Source organism: Tursiops truncatus, chromosome 1 (genome assembly GCF_011762595.2).
Source record: "Tursiops truncatus isolate mTurTru1 chromosome 1, mTurTru1.mat.Y, whole genome shotgun sequence".
Classification (NCBI taxonomy): domain Eukaryota; kingdom Metazoa; phylum Chordata; class Mammalia; order Artiodactyla; family Delphinidae; genus Tursiops; species Tursiops truncatus.
This window is the reverse complement of record NC_047034.1, coordinates 166,934,256-166,957,538: the sequence shown is the minus strand read 5'-3', so window position 1 is coordinate 166,957,538 and position 23,283 is coordinate 166,934,256. Positions and strand designations below refer to the sequence as shown.

General features: G+C 40.4%; 1 protein-coding gene across 2 annotated transcripts in view; it reads left to right on the top strand.

Moving 5' to 3' along the window:
• Positions 1 to 804: 804 nt before the first annotated feature.
• CDC42 (cell division cycle 42) overlaps positions 805 to 23,283 on the top strand; it is a 41,430-nt gene continuing 18,951 nt past the window's right edge. The window contains exons 1-2 of one of the 2 annotated variants that reach the window (XM_019938559.3): positions 805 to 926; positions 22,937 to 23,091. In XM_019938559.3, the coding sequence (XP_019794118.1) occupies positions 22,987 to 23,091 (105 nt within the window). In that variant the 5' untranslated portion in view covers positions 805 to 926; positions 22,937 to 22,986. Of the gene's footprint in view, positions 927 to 1,567; positions 1,903 to 22,936; positions 23,092 to 23,283 lie in introns of those variants that run through there. The other variant, XM_019938558.3, reaches the window with a different exon arrangement.

Here is a 23,283-nt window from a genome sequence, read left to right as displayed (position 1 = left end):
AGTAAACACTCAAAAAATGTAGTTATTCTTCTTGTGTAATTAAAAAGTCCAAAAGAAAATATGACTATTAAGTATATTGGAAATAGGTGTTTTTCTTGGCCAAATAACTGTGGTAGTTATCAATAAACGAACTATTATTAAGATAAGCTATTTCCCTCTAACACTGGGAAACATCTGAGAAAAGACAGAGAAGGTTCCTATTCTCCCGAAGTTTGCACACTAGCCGGAAAGACACATGATAAACAGGTGCTGTGTGGATAGGATGATCAGGAAGGCAGTGACATTTGAAGGCTGAAAGCCAAAGGAAGGGCTGAAGAGGAGGAAGCCAGGAGAACGGGTGAGTGCAAGGCCTTTCGGTGGGGAGGAAGTCTCTAAACCAAAAGACGACCTATGTGGTTGGAGCGAGGGATAGTGGGTTGTTGGCAGAGATGAGAAGCGAGCCCTCAGCTCTCACGCCAAGGCGGAGTGAATACAGGCCTGGGGAGTCAGGAGGCCGTCCACTTGTAGTGTGATCTCGGGCAAGTCACTGCCCCTGTTTGAGTAGCCACTGTCTTCTCTGCAAAATCGGGATGATAAAACTTTGTAAGGTTGCAAGTATCAAAAGACATGTTAGTGGAAGCGCTTCGCAAACGACCGTTTATAGCATTATTACAAATTCCGCGGAACCAGTGGAGAGTTACCGACACCAGCCACCAACTAGCAAGCGGCGCTGGCTGGCGCGTGCGCGTTAGGCGGCCAGAACCCGGGCAGGGGATGAGTTCAGGCCCCGCCCGGAACCGCTCTGCCTCTTTTCGCCTCCTGGTCCCTCCCTTTTCCGCGGGCACCCAACCGTGCGTGTCCTGCGTGCTGACGTCAGGCGCGTGCCCCTGTCCGGCAGCTGAGGAGACCCCGCGCACTGCTGCCAACGCCCCGGCGGAGGAGCTGAGGTGAGTGCGGGGCCCGAGGCTCCCCGCGGGAGCGGCCTCCCCGCGGTCCGGTCCCCGCCGCGCTGCCCCTGGCCTTTCCCCGTCCGGGGGGGGACACCCCATCTCTGGGATCCCTGGAAGCCTGGGATCGTGGGGCGCGCGCGGTGGGGGTGGGGTGCCGGGCTCGCGCGGCGCCGTCCGGGCTCGCGCGGGTCCGGGTTCTGTCGGGGGACGGAGCGGAGGGGGTCGCGGAGGGCAAGGCTTGGGGGGGGCACAGGTCAGGCAAGAGGTGTGCGGCCGGGACGCCGGGGCAGGGCCGAGGGCGCGGCCGGGGCCGGGCTGTCACCTGGCAGCAGCGGAAGGAAAGGGTCACACCCATCCCGACTGCCCTGCTCCCCTCCCCCCGGCGCCGCGGACCCCTAGGGCGGGCGGCGGTCCGGGGCGCCTTGGACCGCGGAGCGGCTGGCGGGCGCCTGGGGTGCGCGGTGTGGCGGTGACCCGGACTCCCTGGCCGGGTCTGCCCCCCGCGCCCCGGCTTCGACTTCCTGCTTCGCCGGGCGCCGCCGCGGACATTTTGCGGCGAGCGGGGGGAGGGGAGCGGACTGCGAGCGCGGCGGGGAAGTGGCGGCCGGGCGGCGCGCGGTTCGCTGACGGCCCGGGGCTTTGCTTGCCGCGCGCCTTCCTCAGCGGTCCCGCAGCCCGACGCCTTGTCCCGCGGGGTGGGCCTGGTCACCGCTTCTCCGGTCTCCTTTATTCCTGCCTTAGGTCGAGTTCCTAATACCATTTACATTTCCTTCTCCAACTCGCCCTGCCCATTCAGCTGAAGCTTCCCTTTCAGGGAGTTACCTAACCACCTCCCGAAACTGTCGTTCTGCCGTTTGCCTAATTCCTCTCTTTAGGGGGAAATTTTCTTTGTTCGTTTTTTTTTTTTTTTTGTCCTCCCCTTTAAGTCCAAGAGAAATGCAGTGGGGAAGATTACGTCATCGCAATATAAGGGGTGAGAGTTTTTAACTCCTACAAGTCAGGGACTCACTAAATTAAGACAGCATTTTGTTGGCTCGGTTGGGTCACCCAGTATCAGATCCTGCCTGTTTCCCAACTCATCGTATTCAGAGATAATCTTTTGAAAGCCTGGCCATCTCATATGCATCTAAAAGCCAGGAAGGTTTAAAATCTCAAGATGAGCTTGTTCCAGGAAATAAAGCGTAAGACAACACTTGCGTAGGCAGTAACTTTAAAGATCCCTTTGAGTACTGGAATGAAGTTAATTTATTTGTGGAAGCATTTCTTTGGTCCAGATTGTTTCACTTCTCCCATATGACTTACTGATTCAGAGTATGTACCGAAGTCTACACTCGTGCAGTATTGTGGCAAGGGTATGGTGAAAAGAGAATCAGTTCATTTTACACCTAATCTTTGCTTGCTAGTCACTTTAATTTTGTAATTAAAAACGGGTTTTGGTTTTTTTAACCAAAAAAACTTGAGTAACATTTTCAGACTTTGGGGATCACAGTATTTGTTCTCCAGAATGTTAGGTACATCCAGGGTACTGTAGCACAGAAAAATGTTAGCATTGTAAAGCCAAAGAGATCCAACTGTGTAATGCATTGTTATAAGGAAAGTTCATGTTGAAACAAATATTTTCTTATTGTTTCTCCTTATTTGTATAGAGAGAACAGATTGCTCGTTAAGAAACACTTAAAAGAAGTGGTAGGTTTAAATCAGCTTTCTGTAGTGCGTAGGTGTTGGTAGACAAGACCCAGAAAGTGTCACAGCCTCTTAAAATTTTTGCACGTAATAACTGACACCTGTACTCAGTTGAACTTAATTTTTTGGCAGTCTGAGGCAGGTGTTACAGCCTAGGGTAGTCAGGGGCTAAAATCAAATATTGGTGAGATTCTTTTAAAGTCCACCAAGCCCAAATCTTGACTTTTTTGTAACTTCAAGATTTGTTTTCTTTTATTTGGATACTTTTTCCACTTATAATTTTGTGGTATATTATAGAAGCATTTCCAGTTATTTTAAAAATGGTTACACTAATAAAATGTTTTGATCCAAGAAGTGTTGCATTTGGAAAACTTTGAAGTACAATTTATTGTGTTGCCTGTCTGGGAGTAGTACTTATAGCCATTCTTGGAAGTAAAAGTCATATTGTACTTTATTTGTAGATATATTTTAAATGCATGTATCATTTTAGGGTCTTTTTTGAGAGGACAAAGAATGCTTAATGAGGAACACTTCAGGCTACAGAGCTTCCTCTGCTGGGGAAGGAGGGGTTAATATTTTGTTAACTTATGTCCCATAAATAGATCTGTATATTCTCCTATATTAAAGGGCTTCATTCTAGGCTTTCAATATTCAGTATTCTCTTCCAAGTCTATTAGTTTCTCCCACTAGAATGTAAGTCTATGAAGGCAGGGCTTTTGACCTGGTATGGTCACCCCTGTATCCCTGGCACCTAGAATAGTGCCAGACTTATGATGTGTCTCAAGAAATGTTTGTCAAATGAATGAATGTGATGTCTGAAGGTTAATATTTTCACTTTCTGCATATTCTGTAGGCCTGTGTACTGTGTTTCCTGGGACCTCTTTTGTGCTTGGTCAGCCATATTCATATTTGGGCTCATTGAAGTGATGATTACTCATCTACTTTTGTTTGACCATATCCATCTGTTTAGTCCTATATCTTCTGCAGCTGTACTGTCTGAACAGTTAACCATTGCTTAGAAAATCTTTTCTGATGACCAGTTCTTATTCTCCTAAAAATTATTCAGACTTTAATGTTTGTTTCCTTCCTGTATTTCTTTGTTTGAAATAGCAGTTTAATTTTTCCATTTCTTCCCCTCAACTCAACAGTATCAAATTCCTGGTCATGTTATGCTTTGTCCCTTACGTTTCTACTTTTAGTTACTCATCCCTTCAGTCCAAAATATTTTTGCTAAAGCAATTTTCATTACTTGTCATTTCAGGTATGTCTGCCACTGCTGCTATTATAAGTCCTGGGTGTCAGAACTCTTCGTTACTAATCGCCCCTGGGACATTGGTCTCAAACTGCTTATTCCATGAAGTGAAACCCCATTTTTGCCACTGAAGTGGTCTCCCATTAAAAAAAAATTTAAAAAAAGTGTTTTTCAACTATTTAGCTATTATGCTGAAGTCCAGAACAATTTCTAATATAGCAAAATACTACATATTGTTAAGTCATGGTGTTCACCAAGCCTCAGTGGTCAGTCACCTGAAGAGAACCTCTGTTGCTCACTCTGTTCTTTAACACTTTACACTTTTAACACTTGCATCATTTTCTCTAAGAGTAAGCCATTTGGATTTGCTGTTTTAATTCTGTTGTTGTATGTTCTTGGGAGAGACACTGTTAGAATAGGGATTAAAAGTGTACACTCTGGAACTAGACTGCTTGGATTTAAATCCTGGCTCTGGCATTTATTAGTTACATGCAATCTGAGTAAAGTCTTTGTCACTCAGTTTACCTTCTGTAGAACAGGGCTGGCAATAGTTTCTACCACACAGTGTTAGGAGAATCAGTTAACCTAAGTGAAGTACTTAAGACATTTCACTGGCACATAGTAAGTGCTCTGTAGGTGTTTGCCCTTGTTATTATTACAGCCTCTCAATGCCCCCACCTTTCAGAAGTTATCTGCGTTTCTCTCAAACATCAACAGTTTAATAACCATCCCCCCCGCAGATTAATCTCATGAAACCATAAAAATTAAATGAGGTGAGGATTGGTGTCTGCTCTAAATTTTTTTATTTTTTTTTTGCGGTACGCGGGCCTCTCATTGTTATGGCCTCTCCAGTTGCAGAGCACAGGCTCCAGACGCGCAGGCTCAGCGGCCATGGCTCACGGGCCCAGCCGATCCGCGGCATGTGGGATCTTCCGGGGCACGAACCCTTGTCCCCTGCATCGGCAGGCGGACTCTCAACCACTGCGCCACCAGGGAAGCCCCTGCTCTAAATTCTTATCCATTATCTTAACCAGTGTCATGGAAGTAGGGGTGTCAAGTATGCAGTATGTAGTCTGTGGACCAGGAGCGTAAGCATCAGCTTGGAGCTCCTTAGAAATACCAGGCTCCATCCCAGTCCTACTGAATCAGAATCTGAATTTTAACAAAATCCCCAAGTGATTTTTATGCACATTGATGTTTGAAGCACCCTCTTTAAGACTGCTGGATTTCACAAAAAGCGTTGAGTGCTTTATTTTTGTTTTTCCCCCACTTAAGTATAACCTGGTCTCTTTCAGGCAGCGTATCAGAATTTATTGCAAGGATTGTAATCAGGAAGTGAATGTGAAACCTATTTGGCTTTTAGAGGAATGAATTGTAGTTTCTTGCCTGTTGTGTAGAATCGCCTCATGTCTGTGTTCATTATCAGGAACTAATGTGTTGTTTAGTTACTAAAGAGTCATTACCCACTTAATAATAACTAAATAATCCTAAATTCTAGTTTTAGAACTGCTTGAACTTGAGTTCAGTTACATGTTTGAACGCAGTGACTTTTTATGGAAAACTGTTACGAAGAGCATATGATTAGGATCGTTCACATGATTGTTGGTTATGAAAACAGGTGAAATTCAAAGTTGGCATTTAGCTGATCAAATGTAAAAAATGTTTTCAGCTTTTTTTTTTACTAAAATAAACCATATCTCCAATCTCAAGGGAAAATGTTTAAAAAAAATTATTTATTTATTTATTTTTGGCTGTGTTGGGTCTTCGTTGCTGTGCGTGGCCTTTCTCTAGTTGCAGCAAGAGGGGGCTACTCTTCATTGCGGTGCACCGGCTTCTCACTGTGGTTGCTTCTCTTGTTGTGGAGCATGGGCTCTAGGCCCGTGGGCTTCAGTAGTTGCAGCACAAGGGCTCAGTCGTTGTGGCTTGTGGGCTCTAGAAGGCAGGCTCAGTAGTTGTGGCGCATGGGCTTAGTTGCTCCGTGGCATGTGGGGTCTTCCTGGACCAGGACTCGAACCCATGTCACCTGCACTGGCAGGCGGATTCTTAACCACTGTACTACCAGGGAAGTCCCAAGGGAAAATGCTAATAACTAAAATCTAGTTTTAATATAGCTACCATCCTGAAAAAATTATTGCTACTTTTAAAGGACTTGATTGAATTTTTCTTTTTTCTTACACTATTTGATGTAGCAGTGTATGCTCTAGAGCAATGTTTCCTAACCCTTTTCAAATCAAGGCAGACGGAAAAATATTGTATGCTACACTGGAGTAAATGGATAAGACTATTCTTGGCTTGCTAGAGGTGCTGCAGCCCCAGGAGAGCTGGGGGATCAATGTCTCAGAGAACACCTGTGTCCATTCTCTGTGTCCCAAATGGCAATATGAAGCTGTCTACTGTTGGATATTAAGCCACAGCCATTGTTTTCAGCTAAAAAGGTGATCACTTTTTGTTACTCCTTGTGTAAACAGAAGAGATTGAGAATAACAGATCAAATGAAACCAGAGGGAGAAATGGAGGTGGAGTGAAAGAATACCATGTTAATTAGTGTTAAAGAGGATGAGATGATAAATTTTGTAGAAGAAATCATAAGCAAGATTTCAGCTACAATCCATTTGCTTTGTTGGTAGGCAATTTAAGGATATTTGTAATTTTTTTTTTTTGGTTTGCTTTTAAATCTGTTTAAAAGCAGATGAAGAGGAGTAGGAAGTGAAAGAATAAAGTTTCTTAACAAAGAATCATTGTTATGTGTGGTTTCAAGGATTTTCATTCCTAATACAACTTCACTATAGTTACTAGTATTTGTTTCACCAGCTGAATGGTATTTGAGAGGAGCTCAATTTTAGAATCTTCTGAAGTGGAATTAAACCGTCTATATCACTTGTTACTTTGCCAGAGAACTATATTTTTATTGTGAAGTTTAAGATTAACAGTAAGATTTAAAAATAAACTTAGATTTTAAAATGCAAATTTTCATTTATCAGATAATTAGGAACGAATGGATAGTTCCTGTGAATATTAGAGTGCTGGGGTTTAAATCAATATCTAATACCCTCATTTGTTTCAGAAAGTGTACATATAGTATACATACTACAAAATATAAGCTATGAAAATGTTTGAATTATTTTAGGTCATATGATTTATTTGTTCATAAGGCCAAAGGGAATGTTAGTTCATCCTAAGAGTTTATAATAATCAGTGGAGATGGGGATAAGGGATAATTTAAATTTTAAGAGTAATGCCGGTATTGTTTCTCTGGTGTGTTTCAGAATACCTGGAAGAGATTTCCATGGGGGTAGGTATCAAATAAATTGGAAACCCTACATATTATATCCCCATCTTGGAAATTCATGATGTGTGTAAGTTTATTAAAGGTTCATAGAAGTTAGATCGTCAGAGAATCTGTTTAATTCAGTGTTTTTTTTGTTTTTTTGTTTTTGGCTGCACCATGCGGCGTATGAGATCTTCCGTGACCAGGGATGGAATCTGCACCCCCTTCATTGGGAGTGCGGAGTCTTAACCCACTGGACCGCCAGGGAAGTCCTAATTCAGTGTTTCTTAAACTTGTTTGATGACGGCCCTGCCTCCCCCACCCATGGAACACCCTGTAAAGCTTTGAGAAAGTGAACTGGGAGATGCTGGTGTCTCGTGGCTTGTTAATCTCTGTTAGGTTCAGGGGCTGTTGGTGTGGCTTTGCTATGGGTAGAAAAATGGGATAATTTTTCTCAAGTTACTGAGGCACGTGAAAGGTAAAGACTTCAGCAGAGGCCATAGATTATCTATTCTTCCTGTGGCCTAAACCCCACTCAAGAGCTATTGTAAAGAAATTGCTAATATATAGTTCCTTGGGATGGAATTTAGCATTTTACATATAAAACCCATCTTTGGGGTGTCTGTGGGGGATTAACTCCATCTCAACTTAAAAATGGGGAAGGTATTGGAAGGGAAAAGCAGACCATTATTAGGGACTGGGGAAGTGATTGTCCAGTGGCTGCAAAGGAAATTTCTGAAATGGAGTCACTGTCTCCAGTTTCCTTTGTTCTTGGATCAGTGATCCTAGTTTAGGTATTTATTGTTTTCCAGTATTCTGAAAAGCTTGCAGTAATTTCAAAGCCATTTTTTTAAAGCTCTGAAAGTCATATAATTTTTAACTGTTTTATTTGCGATCCAAAGAATTTCTATGTTAAAAAAAATAATTGTTAATGTACACGAGAAGTTTTTTAGGAGTTTGTGGTAGTAATCTGTAAGTTTTTTGTATTTTATAATTTGACATATTTCCTTTTCTTGTCGTATATACTGCCCAATCCAGTTCTCCCTCACAAGAATAAAAACTCACCCCAGATCCCATCTTTTACATTAATTTTTTTTTCCTGGTTGCATGTGTTACATGGAAATGAAGATGTATTTGCCTTAAAACTTGTCCTTGGTTCTAGTTAAATCAGAGCCAGGAACAGAAAAATCATTTTACTTATTATTGGATAGTTATCTGAGAGAGGTGGGGGTATGGGGAAAAGACATCATTTTGTGTATCATGATTGGGGTTAAGGACTTAGGTTGGGCTGTCTTAGTTCTTTTTAAAAAATTATTGTTTTTTGGTAATTTAGTAATTTTTCTTCAGGAGCAAGATTAATTCATGTCTTGGATGTGACACATATGTTGAAAATACGAAAGTTTGTTTTCTGTTGGCACGTTCTTTACCTCTGCTACTTTCAGTTGGAGAAATTGGTATAATTTCTGCTCTTATAAAAAAATCTGTCTCGCACTCTGCCTCTCTTTTTTTAAATATGAAGATGAGATGATTCTTTACAAATATTAAAACACACACTCTAAAAAAAGAAACCTAAGACATAGAAGCAGCTTTTAAAATAGAACTAATCAATGGCAAAGATTTTTTGAAGATGCAGATTCTGGAGATAACTTTTTGGCAATTATGTGATTCCTTAAGTTCATTATACACTATTTTTTTTTAAACATCTTTATTGGGGTATAATTGCTTTACAATGGTGTGTTAGTTTCTGCTTTATAACAAAGTGAATCAGTTATACATATATTCCCATATCTCTTCCCTCTTGCGTCTCCCTCCCTCCCACCCTCCCTATCCCACCCCTCCAGGCAGTCACAAAGCACCGGGCTGATCTGCCTGTGCTATTATACACTATTTTAATTGATTTAAATCTGAGTGAATTGTTCCAAAATTAGAAGCATGTTTTAATTATAAAATGACAATGTAAGATTGGTTACATTAACTGTGTCACTCTGATATAGTTGCAAACACAATGTGATACACATACTTTGTGGGGATCCTGCTGCTTCTAGGAAAGTATCGTTTTTTTGCTAGTTTAAAAATTGGTAGAGGGACTTCCCTTGTGGCCAAGTGATTAAGACTCTGTGCTTCCACTGCAAGGGGTGAGGGTTCAATCCCTGGTCAGGGAAGTAAGATCCTGCATGCCATGAGGCCAAAAAAAAAAAAAAGTCTGTAGAATTGTGCATTACTAGAACAGAATAGAGAATAGAGTTGCTAGAGATGATACAGGGTGTTTATTCCCAAAAATGATGCTGGGTGGCTATTAAACACTTGCTGTTAACTACTTTAGCTAATTCAGACTGTGGAAGTGACTTAAGCTTTAGGAATAGAATCCTTCTCTCTCAGAGGGTATTAAATTTTGTTTTGTTTTGTTTTGTTTGATCCAGATAGTAATAGATGAGGGTTTAGGAGATTAGAGGACCCACTAACGGGTATATTCTGAGTCCAAAGAACAAGTGTTTTTGACTTGCTGCATCTCTAACCCATACTATTTTATTAATTTGTGAATTCAGCAACCCTTTGTGTGCAAAGTCACTGTTCTAGGTATTGGGGATATAGCAGTGAATACAGTAGACCAAAACAGATCTCTGTCCCCATGAAATCGACATACTAATGTGTGCGTTGGAGATAAGTGTTTGACTAAAAATGAAGAAGGAGAGGCAGGGTACAGTGCAGTGCTTCTGGGTTTGTAGAACTTGGGTTGCAATTTAAAATAAGGTAGTCAGAGGAGTTCTCAACTGCAGAATGACATTTGAGCAAAGATCTGTAGGGGATGTGACTGAATGAGTCATCCAGGGAAGAGCATTATGGATAGAGGGAATTACTGTAGTCACTCTTGATCAGTGACAGGTACTGTTTTGCTTAATTTTATATGAAGTCTTTAAAAATAGACATTAAACAAATGTATTCCATGATACATCTGGAATATCATTATAGGAACTTAGCTTCTCGAAATACGGCGTATGTATATAGTTTCCATAGAAACAATTGATAATCAAGGTAGAAGTTTGTGCTTTGATGGTGTTGTCTTTGGTTGCAAAGTGTGCTTTAAAAGGCAGATTTGTTGCCAACACATATTGGTTGTTTTTCAGTCTTTGCAACTCTTATCTTTGTTGTTTTTGTTTCTCTTGATCTCTTTTAGTGAATAGAACTATATTGTTACTCACTGCTATGCAGCCTGCAGTCATGCCAGCTGTACTGCATTGACATAGAATTTAGTGCAAATGTTATAGCATCTCTTATTCTTTGTCAAGTTATTTCTTCAAGCACACAGTTGAATGCTTCTGTAGAAGTTCACCCCGTTAACAGATTTTACATCAAAATTGGTAGACTGCTTTGATTCAGAATCTTGGTAATCTGGTTTAAAAATGGCTTGTAGTTTGTAAACTAGATTGTATGATGATCTGAATGTAGGTACCTCTGCCTCATTAGATATAACAAACTCTAAATGATCATGTTAGTTTTGTAGTTGGCATCTCACCTGGTAACCTGTTCAAAGAAAGGTTCTCAGTTTGTCACTCATTTTACTGTGTGTGTGTTGTCTAGGTAATATAGTAACTTTTTTTTTTTCCTGCAAACGTATGCTTGTATGTGGGATTTCTGATACAGACTGGCACGTGATTTCATCCTTGATAGACTTAGGACCACAAGAGTGCTTTAAGAATTTTCTGAGCAGATGATGATTTGAGCTGAGATCTGAAGGATGAGAAGTCAACAGCGTTAGGAGCAGGGGAAGGCATATTTGGCATGTATAAAGACCTGCAGGCAGGACAGGGCTCGGCATGTTTGAGGAATATAATGAGACTTGTGTGGCTAGAGCATGGTGAGTGTTAGGCATAGGAGTATGAAATACGAGATTTAAGATCTAAGAAGGGCCTTGCTATGGAAGTTCAGAGAAGTTGGGCAGTTTTTTTTTTTAATATTATTTATTTGGCTGCACTGGGTCTTAGCTGTGGCACGTGGGAGCTTTTAGTTGCGGCATGTGGGATCTATTTCCCTGACCAGGGATCGAACGTGGGCCCCCTGCATTGGGAATGTGTAGTCTTATCCCCTGGACCACCAGGGAAGTCCCCATTTGGGCAGTTTTTGATAGCTGGAACAGTTAGGGAAGGTGTTTCAGTTAAGGTGGGATTTGGGGGTGGTAAGTTAGGATAGAAATAGGATGAGTTGTAAGGCTAGACATCCAAGGTTTGGAGAGATGATATGATGTGGATAAAGGCATAGACATTGAGATAAGCACCAAACCATATTGGATAATTTAAATAGTGTCAGACAGTTGGCAGTTGATTAGGTGGGCCAAGTAAGACGCATACTTAGCTGTGCAATTTCAGTCCTATTCCCCAGGTTGTCAAGACCTCAGAGCTGTGGCAGATTGAGGCTTGAGATTTGGGATGTGTGAAATGCTCTATCTTTTGTTATCCGATCTTTTGCGGGAAACTGAGGGGAGGTTTGAGTGTGTTTTAAAATCTCCTTGCCCTTTCTTAAGAGAACAGAATTATGTTGCCCTTAATTAAGAGACCAGAATGGGAAAATTGCCTATAAGGGTGTCAATATTAGTAATACTATTAAGGAAGAATATGGGGGGGGGTGATGCTTATTTGGTTATTGTCTGTATATGCCACTTTGGATTGTTGCCCCAAAAGGACATGAGCTTTGTTCCAGGCAGAGGGGGATATGGCTATGTATAGGACAATGCTTGCCACTTATTAGGTGCCTAATAAAGGTTTGTTGACTGAATGAATAAATCTACAAGTCTTGAATATTTTGAGGGAAAATCTTATTGTAATATCTATTCTCTTCTAATCAGATACTTAGTACTCTTATACATTATTGTATACTCTTCAGTTCTTCCAAATTGTTTTGAAATATTACATTCAAAAGTTATATAGCTTATGTAGATATTTACTAATTGGACTACCAATTTTTTTTGGTCACAAAGACAATATAAAATGATTACTTTGGCTAGCATCCCTTAGTTTTTGCCAATTTGAAGAAGGAAAACTCAGCATGGTAGTAAAAATAAGGACTCACGTTCTTATTGGATCAGACATTTCGGAATGAAGTCATTTTCAGAAATGAAGCTGACTCAGCAAACTTCTAGCCCTGCTGAAAACATCTTTTACCACATAGAATCATAATCTTTCATTTTTTAAGTGCTACTGTCAGCACTCTTTTCCCTGACAGTCGCTTCATTTTTGTGGTCTCAAGGACCCATAGAACCTTAATTTGACACCCGCTTCTCTACTCTTTCATGTAGGTTGTGGTTTCACAGTATTTATCAGTTTCTTTCACAAGTGACAGAAAATGGAAGAATTGAATAATTGCTTTAATGAGTGCCTAATGTTTGCCTTTCATCACTTTGCATATGTTAATGCATTTAATTGGCAGCTGGAGATATTAGGAATTTTGCAACCATTTTGTGGGAGAGAGATACGTGAAGAATTGGAGATGTTTTTGCCCAAAGATACTTTTGTTTTATGAAACATCTGGAAAGTACATTTAGGGGAGGGGAGAAAAACCCAGTATCTTTCCCAAAAAGCAAAGGCTGCAGTAGTGTTATCACTTACATTCTGCCCAAGTTTACTTCCCTGATTCCTTTGACTATATTTTGGTGAAATATCTACCAATTTTGCATATATTTGCCAGTCTCACGTTAAAAAATCAACAAAAAATCAACAACAGGGCTCTTGGACATGTACTATGGAGACTTTGTCCTTTAACTTTCTATAATGACTTAATTCTAGAGGTAAGTGGAATTTTTGGGGTAAATAAGCTTACAGCTATTTAAGGATAGGAAAGAACAAAATAAGGTTTGGTTTTTGAAAAGTTAAAAATTTTTTTAGCCTTATTTAAAGCAAAACGAGTGAATACTTAATTTCTTATTTTTATTTTACCACCTTTTTTAAAAAATTAATTTTTTTGGCTGCGTTGGGTCTTTGTTGCTGTGCGCAGGCTTTCTCTAGTTGTGGTGAGCGGGGGCTACTCTTTGTTGTAGTGTGCGAGCTTCTCACTGTGGTGGCTTCTCTTGTTGCGGAGCACGGGCTCTAGGTGCTCAGGCTTCAGTAGTTGTGGCACATGGGCTCAGTAGTTGTGGCACATGGGCTCAGTAGCTGTGGCACACAGGCTTAGTTGCTCCTCGGCATGTGGGATCTTCCCGGACCAGGGATCAAACCCGTGTCTCCTTCACTGGCAGGAGGATCCACTGTGCCACCAGGGAAGTCCCTACCACCTTTCTTGATGATAGGATTCTGGCCTTCACTAATTTCTTCCTGTTAGAATAGACACCTAGAAGATGGAACATAAACAATTGAAACAGCCAGTCAGCTCCTAGGGAACATGTGCTGGCTTGAGTGAGGAGGACAAGGCGCAAAAAAATGTTAATTATTTCAGGAGGATTTTCTATAAAGAAAACTTCTGGGTAATGAATGAAATATTTGAGACCTGGTGTTCTTACCTAGCCTCTACTCTAATAATTCTAAGAAACCATCTAACTGCTCTATTATTTACTTATACAACTTAAATCCACAACAAAATCATTATGTCTCACAAAGCTCAGTCAATTAAGTAAACAGGTTTGGGGATTTTATTTTACTCTCCTTACAAGCTAATATGTTAGCCTGATATTGTTTTATGGCTGCTGGCAGAAGACATGAGACTCTAGGGTCAGAGACAAAGAATTTAATTAAGCCACAGCCAGCAGCAGGAGATCAGTGTGTTGTGTGCTGCTTCCCCTTATCCCTAAGACTTCCATGTGGGAGATGCAGTGGGTTTGTGTCATAGCTGAGGAACACCGAGCTTGGGGAACCTACTATTTAATAGCATGCAGAAGGCAACCCTGCTCTTTGTCCCAGAGGGAGACATTACTGTATCCTTCAAGGTTGTTTGCTGCAAACACAACCCTATGACATGGCCTGGGTAGAGTGGTCAGAGCCTTGCATTCTTAGCATACCTAGCAAGATGGGTAGGACCACAAGAGACCTATGGGGTCTCTTCCAACACAGGGTTGTCTACTTTTTAATAATTGAAAGTTATTTTATAGAATTCCAATTTTAACTTATTTTTCCAATTGGAATGCATACATTTATTATTCGAAACGAAGGCAAACTACTTGATTATATTAAGCTTCTTTTGGATTTTTATTAGGGCAAATACGTTTGAGCAGTAGTTGAATTGCTTTGACTTTTTTTTTTAAATAAACTTATTTATTTATTTATGGCTGCGTTTGGTCTTCATTGCTGCGTGCGGGCTTTCTCCAGTTGTGGTGAGCGGGGGCTACTCTTTGTTGCGGTGTGCGGGCTTCTCATTGCGGTGGCTTCTCTTGTTGGGGAGCACGGGCTCTAGGTTTGCGGGCTTCAGTAGTTGTGGCATGCGGGCTTCAGTAGTTGTGGCTCGAGGACTCTAGAGCACAGGTTCAGTAGTTGTGGTGCACGGGCTTTGTTGCTCCGCGGCATGTGGGATCTTCCCAGACCAGGGAGCAAACCCTTGTCCCGTGCACTGGCAGGCAGAATGAGTGCCAAAGTTTTCTAAGATTATTTCCTATTTACTGAGGACTCTGAAAACAAATTATGAAGTTCAAAAAGAACTGTCTTTATGTGGCTTGTTCTGTATTTGCCTGAATTCTGAAGAGTTGGGAAAGAATGTCAGGATACATGAGTGTTAACTATCTGGCATAGGGGCAAGTCCTTTGCATTTAGACCAGAATATCTGCAAAATGATGGGATTTAGTTAGTTCATTAAGGGATATTCCAATTCGGAAAAAAAATCTTATTCTTTATTTTGTTTTTTTAAAGTAATATTGGGTGAACTCTTAAATTTTGGTTCTCATAAATTTTTTTGAAGCTAAATGTTTATTTCAAGGTTTAAAAACATTCTTCTTACAGTGTATTGCTTGTTTTGGGGGAGAAAGGTAACTATGGTGGAGGTGTAATGACAGCAAAAGGTTATATAAACCATATTCTCTAAAGTGGCTGGATTTGATACGAGAGACAGGTGATGCCGATTTTATTTATTCTGTTTAATCCTTTAACCAGACCAGCTGTTTCATTGGATAGGTAAGGAAGGCTTGTTATTCAGGGTTGTTACTCTCTTGATTCTCCATATCTCTTTCCTGTATCCTAAGTATGAAAATGGATTACTTCAGGGGGAAATGTGTTTCAAATGAAAAGAGCATTACTTTGAGTGTATTTTGTGTTAGTGTGAATGTAGTGTCTTTTTCCGACATCACTTCTGTCAATTCCATTGTAACACTAACTCTCAGAGTTAGTGTAGACCCCACAGCTTAAGGGCTCAGCCCCACAAAACTGCCTCCACTGCAGGCACCAGCTGCAGATGGGGTACCCAGGCTATCCACCCTTCTGCATGGCTGATGGCAAATTTGGGGTATGGAGTACGTGTCCTCCCCAGGCAGGCACTCTCCAGCACGACGTGTTGACTAACTTGGAAGCTCTCTAAATCTTGTTCGCCAGTTTTCACAGAGCTCAATCTCCAGTGCTCCCCTCCCCGTCCTCTCTTCCTGAGGTTGGCAGGTAGGGCTGAAAGTTCTAACGCTCTCATCACTTGGTCTTTCTGGTGAGCAGTCCCATCCCAAGGCTATCCAGAGGCCCCATCCTAAGTCATTATTAGGAAGGGGCTCATTATGAATGACAAAAGGTACTGCTACCATTTAGGGGAATTGCAAGGGTTTTAGGAGCTCTGTGGAATCCTGGACAAAGACCAAACACTTATTTTCACCACAGTGAATACCAAAAATTGGATGCGGCTTTTATTCACACTGTTTACTGTTAATATTTGACATCTTTTTATAAGGGATATAATAGTCTGATTGAGAATGTACATTTTTTGCAAAACAAGCTTATTAGCAAATACCTAACCCCCAAATCTTTTCATATGCTCTTTGTGCCTTGTGCCTAGAATGAACTGTGGGGCATGGGAAGATAGGGCATCTGTAGCTGGGAGCGTTTTCCCTTCCCCACATACGAATCCTTTTCCTCAGGGATTGCGTTGTTTGGTGGAGTTTAGTTGGCATCCAGCCAATAATAATAATGATACTAAGAGTTCCATAGCCTCTTTAAATCCAGAGCTCAAGAACCCCAGAAAACTAAAGGGGCTTTGGTTTTGAGATTCTCAAAGGGTAATTTGGACCTCCAAAGCATTTAAGAATGTAGGAGATAATGGTTTTGGTGTGGCTGTCAGGAGGAGTGATAGGTATTGGGAAGGAGTGTGGAAGATCCACCTTATTTCACAATTTATCTTCCTTATGATTGGCAGAATCATTTTTTATGCCTTAAGTTGCTCAACACCAACCAATTCCAAGTTCTGGTACAAATGAACTTCATTATTAAAATAAATAGTGCTTAGTTATTGGTGCAGAATAACTTTTCTAGCCACTCTGGATAGCAGAATGGTACATTGGTACTACATAGCCTCTTTGCTGTTATAGTGATTTGACGTTGTTTAAATAGGAAGTTAACATAAGGAATTACAAATATGTCTGGCTTAGTTTCCTCCATGTTGTTGAAGCTGGCATTGTATATATTGCAAGAACAAAGTCTCTCCCCTGGCCCCCCTACTCCCTCCCCATCTGTGGGTCATCTGGTGACCTTTCAGTACATGAAATTATTAATAATACATGTCAGATGCTTTGCAGAATAATCCTAATTAAATTGGAACTTGACTCTGAAATGACCACCTTTGTAGTGGTAGCTCTAAATTTGACTACATTTGTAGTAAAGACAATGAGTACTATAAAAGTACCTTTACTCATTTAAGAGTAGGTGCAAACATTTACTAAGCATTTACCAGAGGCCAGGCACTGTTTTGAATTCCTTACATATATTATCTTATTCAATCAACTTACCCTATGAGAAAAGTATTACTATTTTCATTTTTGAGATAAGGGAGAACTGAGCAGTTATACAGCTTGCCTAAGGTCACATAGCTAGAGTGGTAGAGCCAGTCTGACTGCTGAACCAGTGCTCTTACTTAACTGGGGATCCACAACCAGTTTCTGATAGATTGCTGAACTGTCGGGTGAGGAAGCATAAGAAATGGAAGATTTGTGGGTATATAGATAGAAAGGGGAAGAGTGAACTCTATCTTAAAAATTCTCTCTTCTCGCTTCCCTTCTCCCCAATAAGATTGAGTGGTTGTCTGCAGGGTGAAGAAATAGGAAGTGAACTTAACCCCTGTTTCTTGCTTCTTCCTCTGCCTTCCTCTTCCCAGTCTGGCAACTGTCATAGGTATATACTTGCCTCTCCATTTGTAGTGATCATATTTGTTTTGATTAATGTCACTTCTTAGGAGAAAGTAGTATAGTATAGAATTTTGGAGCAGAGCCTTGACAGACTGTTTGGGTTTAAATTCCAGTTCTGCCATTTACGGGCTCAGTAATCTTGGTCTATTTGCTTAACTTCGCTGAGCCCTACTTTTCTTACCTGTGAAATGGGGACAGTATAGTACATATCTCAGAGTTGAGAGGACAAAATGTATGAATATGTGTAATATGTTTAGAACAGTATGTGGCATATAGTAAGTGCTATATAAGTATTGCCACTGGCACTATTATTTGAGAACACTTGGGTTGAACCAGTTTTTTTTTTTTTTTTGCGGTGCGCGGACCTCTCACTGTTGTGGCCTCTCCCGTTGCGGAGCACAGGCTCTGGACGCGCAGGCTCAGTGGCCATGGCTCACGGGCCTAGCAGCTCCGCGGAATGTGGGATCTTCCCGGACCGGGGCACGAACCCGTGTCCCCTGCATCGGCAGGCGGACTCTCAACCACTGTGCCACCAGGGAAGCCCTGAACCAGTTTTAAAGCACCTCTGAAGTATCTTGGTTCGTGATCTCTCAGTATACAACATGAGTTTTTCATTACTAAATATGTAAAGTGCCTGGTTGATACAGATAATTCACAGTGATAATTTGGATTCTACTTTTAAGAAACTCACTTCTGGGTGATCTAAATGTCAGTAGTGTTTATCTTAGTTTAGATTCTTTTGTTACTGGTATTTTTTGTCTTGTTATCATATAGGGCAGTGGTTCTCAAACTTCACTGTGCATTAGAATTTCATAGGAAGTGTTGCGCTCTGATCTATTAGATTTGGGGTGAGGGCCCAGGAATCTGAATTGTTAACAGACTCATTTCAGGTAATTCTGACTCTGGTTGTCCGAAGTGATAGTTTTGGAATTGCTGATGTAGAGGCTGAATTCAAGCCTAACAGGAAAAAGAGATTATAAAAAACATTATCAATAACAATGTGAACATTAATAAACAGAAACCTCATTTAAGATGGAGTCAGGTGACCAGAAGGGGGAGCTCTCACACCCTACCACTAGACTTTAGTTGTAGACCTGAGAAGTACCTTTGTATCTCCAATAGGGAGAAGGTAAAATAACTGGCTGTTTTATTGTTTTAGGTTAACAACTGTCACATTTTCAGTAGTTTGCATGTAGGCAGTGATAATTAATAAACTAAAAAAGCATTTAATTTGGTGTTTAAAGATAGTGATAGGGTCTATTCCAACACCTAAATTATATTGTTAACACCTGTTAAGTAGCTTGGTTTTAGGGACTGCTCTGTAAATACAGGGAAATGCAGGAAATACAGGAAAAAAATAATACGGGAGTCTTCAAGTGAAGAAGGAATACTTGGGTGGATTTCTTGTTTTTTGTGTCATTAGCTAAATAGCAGCAAATATATTCAGTTCATTTTAGCCTATGTTTTTGGTGCACCTGCTTTGTGCAAAGTGTGAGAAGTTTTGATTAGGTAATAGTCCACCAAAGAGAGAAGAAAGTGCAGTGCAAGTTTTGATCCTCTGGACGAAAATAGGTATGGTGGGATTGACTTAACTGGCACAGTTGGTAGAGGAATTCATGTATATTGAATATGTGCTAGGAGCCAGGTCCTTTTATATTACTTAGTCTTTATAACTTTGCAAGGTGTTGGTGTAAATTATAATTAGTTTGTTTTACAAATGAGAAAATTGAGGCAAAAAGAGATTAAGAAACTTGCGTAGGTCACTAGTAAGTGCTGAGCAGAGGTTAAAACCCAGGGTTTTCCTGACTTCAGAGTTAGGAAAATTATTATTGTTATGTATTTAGTTTCTGTAGTTCGGAAAGTCTTCCCAGCTTTACTAAGCAGGACATGCAGGAAGGGCCTGATTGGCTTGGGGGCTGTTTCTCCTGCTGAGAAAAGATCCAGACTTCTGAAAGTTCTCAAAGTAGTAATGTTAGTGATCTTGCCAAACTGTTTGCGGACCACATTTCTCTCACAAGAGTTCTAGTCACCCATTATCTTTCATTGGAAAAGCTTAAAGATCTTCCTCAGAAAGTTTGGCATTTAGTTGTAGTGATTTTGCTCTTAAGAATGCAGAGAGGTTTTGGGACTTCCTTGGCGGCCCAGTGGTTAAGACTTTGCCTTCCAATGCAAGGGGTGCAGGTTCGATCCCTGGTCAGGGAGCTAAGATCCCACATGCCTCATGATCAAAAAACCAAAACATAAAACAGAACAATATTGTGACGTTCAATACAGCTTGTGATAGTTGTGACTTAACCATGTGGCAGTCATATTCATGTCTTTAATTATGGAAACTTTTTGTTTTCAATTTCTTCTTCCTTATTTCCTAGAGAATTTTAATGAAACTTGCAGGAAATGGTAGCTCTTCCTTCACTAGAAGTTTCAGGTTTATAAATGGCCTGATGATTTTGTATTTGCTAGGTAGTATGGGTTACAAGTCTTAAAAGTGAATACCATAGGTAGACCGAAGATAAGGATCTTCATATTTAGGGATGACAATTGATTTTAACCATAGTTAAAATTTAATAATAGCATTTATTTTATGTGTTTTTAAGACAAAGTCTCAAAAGTGGTCAAGTTTACTGTAAAGTTACTTGATAAATCCAAATATTATTATAATTTTATTGATTCTAAGACTTTTTCTCTTAACATTTAACACCTCTAAATTTAGGATGTATTTTAAAAATTGTTGTCTTCTTAGCATCCGTGAAATATAGTAATTAGGATTCAGTTCTGCTGCTGTAACAGAGAAGTCCAAAATAATAGGGGCTTAATGAAAGAGAAGTTTCTTTCTCATGTAAAAGTCTTGGAAGGCAATACAGGGCTGGCCCTTCCTATTGTGTTACTCATCCTTAGCATGTAATTTCTGTCTTCTGGTTCAGTGTGACTGCTTCAGCTTCCATTATCATGTCTGCATTCCAGCCTAAAGGCCGGGATAGCAGAAACTATTCCCCTTGTTTTTAAGGCTAGTCTTGAAAATTGCATCCATCGCTTCCATTCCCATTTGCCAGAACTTGGTCACATCTAGCTGCAAAAGAATTTAGGAAATGTAGTTTTTACTAAGAGCCATATGCTTCAGTAAAATTCTGTTACTAAAGAAGAGAGGAAGAATTGGAAGACCGCTAGCAGTGTCTGCCACAGTGATCAAACCTTACTTTCTGTCCAGTGCTTATGATTAAACTCTGTAAAAAAAAATTGCCCCATAATAATGGTCATGAGAAATAGAAGATACAGGAACTGAACTTGAAACTGATTTTTAGGCACCTGGAAAATATTCTGTAGGATGATCAGAACTCTCTCTGCTTACCTTTCTTTTCTTTACTCTGAATTGGAAAGAAATTTTACAGAAGACCTTGTTTCTTAGTAGAATATTATCCTGTTTTTCAGAGGTGGACTGAGGAACCATGAGAAGACAGCTATTCCTGTTTTCTCTTCTTTTATTATTAAGTAAAAGACATTCTTCTAGAATAATTCTCTAGAACTAATTTAGTGCTTGGTTTAGTGTGATTATTTTGATAGGTAATTTGATTTAGTTTAGGGATTAAGATCCTTAACCTAGTATGAGTACTCCTCTAGTGCATTACAGGGAAAATGTAGTCAAGATGGTTTTGATGAGGAACAGGAGAATGTATATTTCCTGTAGGTTACTCACTTGTATATACAGAGATTTTTTTTTCTTTTTTTTTGGAAATTAATTAATTTTTGGCTGCATTGGGTCTTTGTTGCTGCACGTGGGCTTTCTCAGTTGTGGCGAGCGGGGGCTACTCTTCGTTGCGGTGCGCAGGCTTCTCATTGTGGTGGCTTCTCTTGTTGCGGAGCACAGGCTCTAGGTGTGCAGGGCTTCAGTAGTTGTGGCACATGGGCTCAGTAGTTGTGGCTCGTGGGCTCTAGAGTGCAGGCTTCGTAGTTGTGGCGCATGGCCTTAGTTGCTCCGCTGCATGTAGGATCTTCCCGGACCAGGGCTTGAACCTGTGTCCCCTGCATTGACAGGCGGATTCTTAACCACTGTTCCACCAAGGAAGCCCTGATACAGAGATGTTAACAGACTTATAAGTCATGATTAAGAGTTGTGAAGGTTACTGTACGATCATATAGGTCTGGCATCCAATCCACAGTTAGATGGTTCTGTGACATTTTTATGTTTAATAAGGTGGCAGCTTTAGCTAACAAGAAATTGTAATCCCTCAGAATTATAACTGAAAAAGGATTTTATCTTAAAATATAGGTATAGAGGGTGTGGTGTTTCTTCTTTATTCTTCCAGAAAAACTGTTATAATTTTTCATTGACTCTAAGATGTCATATATCCCAATTTCGTAGATGTCAAAATGTGGGGGAAAATGGCTGGTAACAAGGGTAAGGAACCTTCGGTAAAGATACGTTCTGATTTTAGAAATGTTTAAGTGTAAAAACAAGCATTCAGAATTGAAATGTAGTAAATCCTTGGCACATTTGTAATCAATAGCTTCTTAGAATGGAGGACTACAGTAAGAGAAGCTAAAGTAATTGTATCTGTTTGTAAGTTAGAATGCTTTAGAGTGATCTGACTTTTTCATTATAAAAATCTAGGTTTTGACCTCTTCATGCCATGAATATTGAATTAGTAACTAGGCAACTTGGCGCTAAAAGAGCTACTGAGACCAGGGATCACCCTGATCTTTGTCCCGTCCCTCATGTTGCTCATCTATTACAGACGGGAGGTGGTGGTGCTCTGCTGCTTATTGGTTATAGCCTGAGTAACTATAGCTCTAAGGTTGGGTAAATGGACCATTCATTGAAGCAGTGGTCTTTGTATTGCAGTCTAGTACACATATACCTGTACACACACATGTGTGGGCATGTACAACTGAAGGAAAAGTTGCACAAATTAACCTGACACACTACGTGGGATTCATTTTCAAATAGCCTCTTCTCTTTCATTATAAAAAGACATGCTGCTCTTTATGCTACTTTTGATTTTTTAAAAAACACTTATGTCGAAAACAACCGGGCTTCCCTGGTGGCGCAGTGGTTGAGAATCTGCCTGCCAATGCAGGGGACACGGGTTCGAGCCCTGGTCTGGGAAGATCCCACATGCCGTGGAGCATCTAGGCCCGTGAGCCACAACTACTGAACCTGTGAGTCTGGAGCCTGTGCTCCGCAACGTGATAGTGAGAGGCCCACACACCGCGATGAAGAGTGGCCCTCACTTGCCCCAAATGGAGAAAGCCCTCACACAGAAACGAAGACCCAACACAGCCAAAAATAAATAAATAAATAAATAAATTAAAAAAAGAAAAAAGAAAACAGCCAAGGATCAGAAACTTAGAAAATTGACTCTTATTTGCAAGTCACTATTTCTCTTTTTAGGTTCTTTTAGCCCTAGTAGTTGGGTTGCTGGTTCTGTTATTGCTCTGAATGAGAGAGCCTGTTGCTAATTGAAGGAAAAAAACACATGTATAAGTACAACTAATTAACAGAAATATCTTTAATCCTTTTGTAGGTCATCATCAAATTTGAAATATTTAAAGTGGATACAAAACTGTTTCAGCAATGCAGACAATTAAGTGCGTTGTTGTGGGCGATGGTGCCGTTGGTAAAACATGTCTCCTGATATCCTACACAACAAACAAATTTCCTTCTGAGTATGTACCGACTGTAAGTATAAAGCTTCCATCTATTAGTGAAATATATTATAATTTGATATCCTTTTGAAAACTTTATGTACTGAAATTTTTCTGTTGTCTGCCTTTGTTTCCTGTTTTTAAAGATCTTGACTTATCATGGGTAAATTATATACACTTTAAAATTAAACAGCTGAAAAATCAGTGGAAAGTCAGAAGGGGTGAT